This window comes from Elaeis guineensis, chromosome 7 (genome assembly GCF_000442705.2).
Source record: "Elaeis guineensis isolate ETL-2024a chromosome 7, EG11, whole genome shotgun sequence".
In the NCBI taxonomy this organism is placed as follows: domain Eukaryota; kingdom Viridiplantae; phylum Streptophyta; class Magnoliopsida; order Arecales; family Arecaceae; genus Elaeis; species Elaeis guineensis.
In genome coordinates, this window is record NC_025999.2 from 76,846,095 (window position 1) to 76,854,468 (window position 8,374).

General features: G+C 36.2%; 1 protein-coding gene across 5 annotated transcripts in view; it reads right to left on the minus strand.

The window, feature by feature from the left end:
* LOC105048935 (uncharacterized) overlaps positions 1–5,704 on the minus strand; it is a 33,187-nt gene extending 27,483 nt beyond the window's left edge. For 3 of the 5 annotated variants that reach the window (XR_012142901.1, XM_073261135.1, XM_073261134.1), the window contains exons 1-2: positions 5,348–5,703; positions 4,481–4,603 (exon numbers count right to left, since the gene is read on the minus strand). Coding sequence is in view for 3 of the 5 variants with exons in the window: in XM_073261135.1 (XP_073117236.1) it covers positions 4,481–4,603; positions 5,348–5,350 (126 nt within the window). In the remaining 2 variants the exon portion in view is untranslated. Of the gene's footprint in view, positions 1–4,480; positions 4,604–5,347 lie in introns of all 5 variants that reach the window. The other 2 variants (XR_012142900.1, XM_073261133.1) reach the window with 2 other exon arrangements.
* Positions 5,705–8,374: the final 2,670 nt, after the last annotated feature.

The following is an 8,374-nucleotide window of genomic DNA, read 5'->3' on the forward strand; positions in this document are numbered from 1 at the left end:
TGGATTGGAGGAAAAAGATCTCTCCCTAAACCATGCTTGCATTTTTCATTGAACATGACTTTACCTATGTATAATACAAAACTTACATCCCAAGAAGAAAGTATAATAATTTTCACTACTAAATTGATTCAACCACTACATTAACGCAATGAGCATTTTAGAATGAAAATTCATGAATTTTCTCTATTAATCATTTATAGGTCATTTCTATTCTATTAATTAGTCTCATCATGTCACCAAACCAATTAGGAATAATTCAGCAGGTCATTGACATGGATAATATCCAAATAACAAATACGTTCTCTATGTGATCCATGTAAAGAAAAAGAGGTTTTTGATTGGGAGGATCGAAGAAACAACTTGTTTTTCTTCTATAAAGAATTCTTCTAATAACCTTGAACATGATCTTTGCAAAAAAGCATAGACCTTACTTTTATGATGCTGAATTGACTAAGATGCTGTTTTCTCTGAATGATAAGAAAAGGGAAAAACAAGGGAAGAAGGAGAAGATGAAATCACCGTAATTTTGATTCTGATAGATGCTTTACAGCAATTTGTACATCACAATATATAGCCTAGTTATGCGTCTAATAAAGGAAATATCAATCAGATCGGGACTAATATAGCTAATATCATGTTAACATTTGCTATGTAAACACGAGAAAAAGGACAGAAAATAAACATAGAAATGAAACATTTTAAAATTCCACAAGAAAGTTCACAACAACTCCACGAGAAAAATTTATATTAAAAAATAGAAGATGATAAAAACTATGGAAGAAGTGCACAATATTTATGAAACTACATCCAATCAATCAGAAGAAATGATACTCCCAAATGCACAAATCAATGGTCCAATGATACAAACAAAGAAAAAGTCGCACATAAAGCTGATGAAAGGAAACAAGTTGTAGATAGTCAAGCAATGCATAGCCTATTTAGGTAAAAAAGGCAACACATTTAAACTTAAAAGGTGCTTCACAATCTCAATATATCTTCTAGGTAGAGGCTTAGGAGCAGAACTTAACCCCCACTGATGAACATTCTATCCAGAAAAGAACTGCAGCATTTATGTTATCTTAATGATAGCAATCTTCCTCATACCTTCTCGAACTATTTTGTACACTTGTAAGGTGATTCACAATCTCAATATACCTTCTAGATAGAGGGAGGGTCAATAGCTGGCGCCTCATCCCTTTTCCTTATAAGATAAGGAATGCCTGAGGGTTTAAAAGAAAGAATCCTAATGAGATTAGGACTCCTCTTTAAATAAAGATTGGAGTTTGGTTTGGACTCCAATTAAAGCCCTATATAAGAGGACCCCCTCTTAGCCTTTAGGATAACAACCAAGCCATCAACAGAAGCCCTCCAAGTCTCCACACCTCCCCTCTCTCCCTCTCTTTCTCCTACGCCAAGAGCTTGGGCGTCCTCGCATCCACATGCCCAAAAGGTGTTGGGTGTCCCATCTTTCTTTTTAATTTTGGTTGGTGGCTGATCTACATCAAGGAAAATCCAAAGAAGAAGAAAAGACTGATCAAGGTGTTGATCAAAAGGCTCCAAAGGCTGATCAAGGATTGATCAATTGCATGTAAAGAAGAAAAGGAGGAGCAATCCAAGTTGTTCCTGCATGGATACCCATAGAGGCCGGATATCTGTGCGACTAACATAGAACTGTTCATCTTCCAGATCCCGATTTGAAGAAAGAAAAAGCGAAATAGGTATATGATTTGATTACACTTTTTAATTTCATATTAAAATCTGCATATGTTATTTTCAGCATATGAACTAGATCCTTAGGTGCTTTATGCATATGTATGCATGTTTAGACTAAAAGGGATTTTAATCTATTGTTCTGCTGTGTTGTTTTCAAAAGGATTTTGAAATCTATATGTACCAGCACCTATGAAATTCTAACAAGAACATCTTAGAGGAATTTAGACAAACCCTTGCACCTGACACAAGTACCTAAGATCCGGTCATAAAGATTCTCTTGCATTTCTCCCCAATCCCCATTATCTTAAACCTATCAAAATCACAAAGCCTTCAAATGGAGATAGCTTCCAATCCCTCATACAAACACTAAAAAAAAGAGCTTAACCCATTTATATGGAGGTAGCTTCATGGACTCTGCCGAGCCACTGGTTCACATTCAAGGCCAAGTAATCCAAAATGGAAATTGTGTTTTTGTTTCATAGTATTGTCATTCATATAATCTGTGATCCCCTATGGTTCCAGAAGTTCACTAAAAGTATTGGGTGTCCATTATAGGCCTGGTAGGGCATGAAGTACTCAAAGATGGAAATTATGAATTTGTTTCACATTATCATCATTCATTAGGTCTACAGTCTCCCATGGCACTAAAAGATTACTAAAAATATTGGGTTCCTATTCCAAAATTGATAGGGTCAAAAGTCAAAGATTCGGTATTAAAAAATTAATTACCACTCACTCTTCTGATTACAATAATGCAATCCTACCTATTGAAGGCTATTTTGCTGGTGTAGGACCCGTGTGGGCATGTATTTAGTCGCACATCAGCTATGTTGGGTAGATATTGGGTACTTGTACAAGATCAAAGAATCCAAATAATATCTTCTAGCTAGTCTTTTAGGATGAGATCTATAGATTGTTAAAAATGGTATCATAGTGGATTTGATTTATGATCTATATAGACTAAGGGACACTACGACACAGCCCATTGAGGCTGATCATAGGCCGATTGTGGTACTTGTAATTAGATTTAAATAGATTTAGACCTTTAGCCCGAGGATGTCCAGACTTAAACGGAGAAGTATGTAAGGGCATATGTTTAGCTCCACATTGGCTATACACTGGGTAGATCTTAGATATTTATATACTACCAAGTATGGAATGCTGTACTGTACCGAACCGCCTGGTACACCCCATACTGAGCCAGACCGGTAGGAAATCGAGATGGTTCGGCCGGTTCAAATGATATACCGACGGAGGGAGAGAGTGATAGAAAGTGAGAAAGAGAGAAAGAGGAGGAGAGGGAGAGAGGTGGGAGTCGCTGGAGGCCGACGGTGGCCCACTGCGGCCACCGAAGGACCGTGAAAGCATTCGCGGCTCGTCGGTTCGCCCGATAGGTCTTTGAAACAAGCGAGAAAGAGGGAGAGAGAAGGGAAGAGATCACCGGAGATGGAAGCAGACTGTGTCGTGGTCATGAATGTGGGCTTCGTCGAGGCCGGGGAAGGGGGTAGCGGAAACGACGCGAGCAGTGTCGCGGTCGCAGAACAGGGGCTGTCGCCCCTTTTCATGCGACACCCTTTTTTAAAAACAAAGATCAACAGTGAAGCCGACAAACCATTTACCGGCTTTACTGTTTAAAGATTTTTAAAAAAAATTAAAATCAATGAAGCCGGCAAACCATTTATTAGCTTCACTTAAGTTTTGATTTTTTAAAAAAAATCATGAAACAGGGGCGTCGCCCCTATTTCACGCCCGCGGCACCGCCGCGTGGACTGCACCGTCCAGCGGCCACGACGATTAGTCAGAGGCCGTTCGGCGGCCCCACCCCTCCTTCCCCTCCCTCCTTTTCTTTCTTCCTCCCTCTCTCTCTATTTCTCTCTCTTTCTCTTTTCTTCTTCCAGTTCGGGTCCGGTGCCTTCGTTGGTTCGCTGCCGGTTCAATACAGTACGAAACCATATCGAATCGTACCGTCAATCAGCCGAAATGGCCGTTGGTACCGAGACGACGAACCTTGATACCAGGAAACCAAATAATACCTTCTGGCTAGCCTTTTTGAGTGAGATCTTCGGTTGTTATAGCTAGTGACTTAGCAAGTTAACTCTTTCTCTATATTTCTATCATCCTCCTCTATTTTCCCCTCAAGAGTAATAACCTTACCAATGGGTCCCCTGCCTTTTGTCCTTCTACCCCAAAAGATCTTGTTCTATTGAATGAAGACCAGTGAATCATACAGGAGGCATTGGATAAATATCTACTTTGGTCCAGCTATGATACCCAAACTTGCTGACCTCAAAGATGGTAAAATGTGGTCTTTACAATAACTTACAAAAAGTGTTTACAATTTGAAGCGAATGAATGGAAGTATTAGACACGATCTTTAATTAACTAAACTTAAATTATCCTGTAGATTTTTTAGCAACAATTGTTCCAAAAGCTGTTTTTCAAAGAATATTATGACCTTAAGCAACTATATGTAAAATGGAAATCCCCATTTACCTATGTTGAAGAGTTTGATGCAAAGTTGATCATATTAGAGAACAATCCATGGAGAAATGCACGAGTAAAACCATAAAAGGTTGGGTTTTACTGGTAAACCCACATTCTAAAACATGCAAACTTTTCATTCTTCAAATTGACAAAAAAAAAAAAAGACTGCAAGTTTCTGGATTAATCAAAAGTGCTTGCACAAATTTTGCTGATGAATTTAATATTCCAACAAATTCCAAGATAAGGATACCATAGTTAAGTAAAGCAAAAGAATGAAACAGACCTCCTTATAATCAATTGTAACAAACGCACTCCCCACGAAGAAAACTATACAGAGGAGAGCAACCACAGAGATAAGGTTGCAAAAACACCGTTTTTTATTTGCAGTATCTATGAGCAGAGAACCCTACAAGAAAAATCAGAAAGAAGTGAACTGAGTACATAAAACAAATAAATAAAATATCTCTCGATGAGAAAATGGAAATGGAACGCATCAGAATAGCACATCAGAATTACAAACAGAGAGATGGTTGTAAAGTTAACTCCCAAAGAAAGATGACTGCAGTAGAATCAAAATTCATTACTTGAATGATTAAAGAGACTTGCAGTGAGATTAATTAAGCCCAGTTATGGGCGAGATAGTATTCAGAGATTAGCGCCACTTTTCGTTCGCATATATTACTAACTCATTTGCATATAGTTAATCACTTAATGGTGCAATAATTATTTCAAGAATCCAATATTTTTCATCTTAACATTTTATTTTCATCAACAAGTTTTTAAAAAAATGACCATGTAACAGTTACAACTGAAGTTCCATAGAAGAATGTATTTTTCTCAGAAATTGTATTAATTTAGAGAAAAAGAGATTTTTAAACATCAAAATGTGAATACTATGACTGACAGAACTAGAAGAAACGATTATAACACAAAGTTAACATTAAAAAATCCAAGTTTTCCATGAAAATCAACGATGAAACAGCTTACACAGTTCGATAGCTTCACCTTCCATGTACTTCCAATCATATTATCCAAAACAACCAGAAAAGGAGAATCAAAATTCCGACCAAAAAGAAAAAGAAATTTATACAGAGCCCAGATAAGCCAAGTCATGAAAACTAGTGAGATTAAATAAAAACGAAGCTCTCACCATAACCGCAGGCAAGTGAGCGTGACTCCCGGAAGCCTTCAAAAAGAACAAATAAAGGAAACAAAAACAACTTCTTGAAACGAAATGGACTGCATATGTTTCAGAAGAGATTGGAAAGGCGCAGGGGACACCAGAGAAGATAGTATTTGAGGAATTTTACCAAGCAAAAAAAAAAAAAGATAGCATTTGAGGAAGACGAAAGAGCCGAGAGGGAGAAAAGCTACCACTTTCAATAGAATTCTAATTCCACAAGAGTTTGGGGATTAGTAAAGATTGATGAGAGACAGGAAAGGAGAAGGGGAGGGAAACGAGGAGAGGGAAAGCGAACGGTTGTAGCTTTAGATTGCCGTTATCTAAACTATAATTAATTTATACTCCTTTTTTTTTTTTGGTACAATTAATCTATACTTCTTTGGTCAAAAGAGGAGGGCAGAGAGAGAGAGGAGAGAGAGAGAGATGGGATATATATTCGAAACCGTGTGACGGGGAATCTGTGGGCGCCACCGCCTCGCGTTGCTGTGGCGCATGAAAGGCGGACTTTAAATGTTGGCGGGGTTCCCAAAATACCCCTGATATTTTTTTATGCTGTCCTTAGTTTGCCTCAAATGCATCTTAACCCAATTTTTTTACAAAATGTCCAGGATTAATTAGCGTAAATAATGTGCTTATATTCACCCAAAAAGAATAGAGAGCCTAGCAAGTGTTTTTTTTTGATGAAAAATAAAAAAGAATAGTTAAACTTCCCCCCTTTTGAATTGAAAAGTATAGTAATGCAAATCCCCTTGCCAATAAGAGGCATGAGCCATGCAAATTGGACTAGCCCAGTGGCATACCAATCTTCTATTTTGATTATAGTTTCTATTTTATGGTTTAAGCTAGTTTATTCATAGATGTGTCAAAATACTAATGATTCATGTATTTTTTTGGAAATGTCCTAACAAAATATATTCTATACATCTAATTTGGCCTGCAAGTTTTATAATATATGAACCATGAAGACAAATGAGTCACAATTGCACAATTTGTCAGCTATATATAATAAAAATAAAATAATGGGGCCAACAATAATGAAACTATAACAAAAAAAATGATGACACACAGCATTTTGGTATTTCTCAAGAATCATTGTCATCATAATTCTTCTAATTCAACTGTTCATCTTTTGCTTCAATAATCAAAGCATAAGTTTCTTTTAGGAAAAAAAAAAAAAAAGATGAGACTACTATTTTGCATTACTAAGCACACCCAAGACATATCTTTTGCATAGAAAATCAAAATATTTATTTTAATATAATGGTCGAACTTTTGGACAAAAACATCAAGATATTTGTTCCAATATAGTGATAATAATAAGGAGAAAGCTGAAAATATGGATCTGGCATTGGTTTGAAGGAATGAGATTTGTCCATATGTGATATTCCATGTTTTTCTTACACGCAAACTTGGCAGCATGCAAATAAAACCGGTGCAAAAAGATAACGCATAAAAATTCTATATGTAAAATTAACACTATTTTCACTTTTACTTTTCTGCATTTCATCTGACTCAATTGATTTCGTATCATTATACAAACCCAAGGTCAACATCTTGAAAATAAAGTATTTATTCAAATATCATGATAAGGTAAGGAAAATAATTGGAGGCATGTATCAGGCCTGAGTTTCACTAGCTAGTTGTGACAAATTAAATTCCAACTTAGGGATATTTTTGGTAGAGCAAACATAATGGAGGATGTTATAACCACAGCAGAGTTAGTGGAACATAGAGAGTGGAGAGGCAGATAGGGACTTAAACTGGTGCTCTGATTCTAAGTTATCCCTAGTTTTTCCCAACCAAAAAAAAAAAAAAAGGGAAGAGGTTATCTCAGTTGGGTGGTGATATTGGGAACCCTCAGCCTCTAAGAGGAAAACTTTTCCCAATAGATACAGTTGGAGATATGGTGGAGACGTCCCTTTCCCTGATGAAACTTGCTTCCAAGGCATGCGTCAGAAGAAAGGGAAGGGTCAGTTGGTACCTCCTATTGGCTAAATTAGGGCATTTTTTACAGAAAAATATTTTATATTATGGAAATGAAAGGAGATTAGAATGCTCATATAGGACATATGCTTGTTATGCAGGCAAAGAAGGTGGTCTTTTCTATGAAAGGAAAGGGTCAATGGATAGAATCATTGAAGGATAGAAAAATTGCTAGTGGACACAAAGATGAGGCTAACCCATGAGACAAGGCCTAGGGTAAAACTTTAAAAAAAAAAAAAAGAAAAGAAAATCTAACCTAGGTTTCTTTGCCATGTGGTCCCTGTGATGAAATAGTGATTTTCTTTAAAAAAAGTACAAGGTGAGAAAGTTGTTATATAAAAAAATTGTCATATTGGGGTCCACTAGCAATCCATGAGAATCATTGCAAGGCACGAGGGATTTTTTTCTGAGTCATGTTAAAAAGAAACTTGCAAGAAACTCAGGGAATTAATGGACGAGTCTGGATATGTATGATTGATAATGAAACAAAAAAATATTAGAAAATATGTTGATGATGTATCTGCCATGTTTTGTAGTGCATGTAAGGATTCATCATATCAGTATACTAAGCAGGAGATTTAATAATTATTTATTTTTTAAAAATTTAACTCTTTGATTTTTTTTTTAAGAGCAGATTTGTCACTTATACAAAGACTTTTTTTTCCCCTCTTTTCCTACTTGGGATTAGGAGTGGGGGCAGTGCTTTAATTTGCTAAAATGGATGATTCTTGTATTGAATTATTAAATTCTATTTTTTTTAAAAAAAATTAGGATGGATAAGTATCATACAAAAAAATTGGATAGGGCCTAGATTGAAACTAGATGTCTTGTACGTACCAATCACAAGACACTTTATCAATTTTGACAATTGATGCCCTCAAATTCTAAAATTAGTGATCTAATATTAGAGGCCAGCTAGTTTATCAGCATACAACATGACATTCTTTCATACATTTCATAATAGCAAGCGGCTTAAAAAATTTTGTGCTCTTCAGATTAGGCAAATGCATA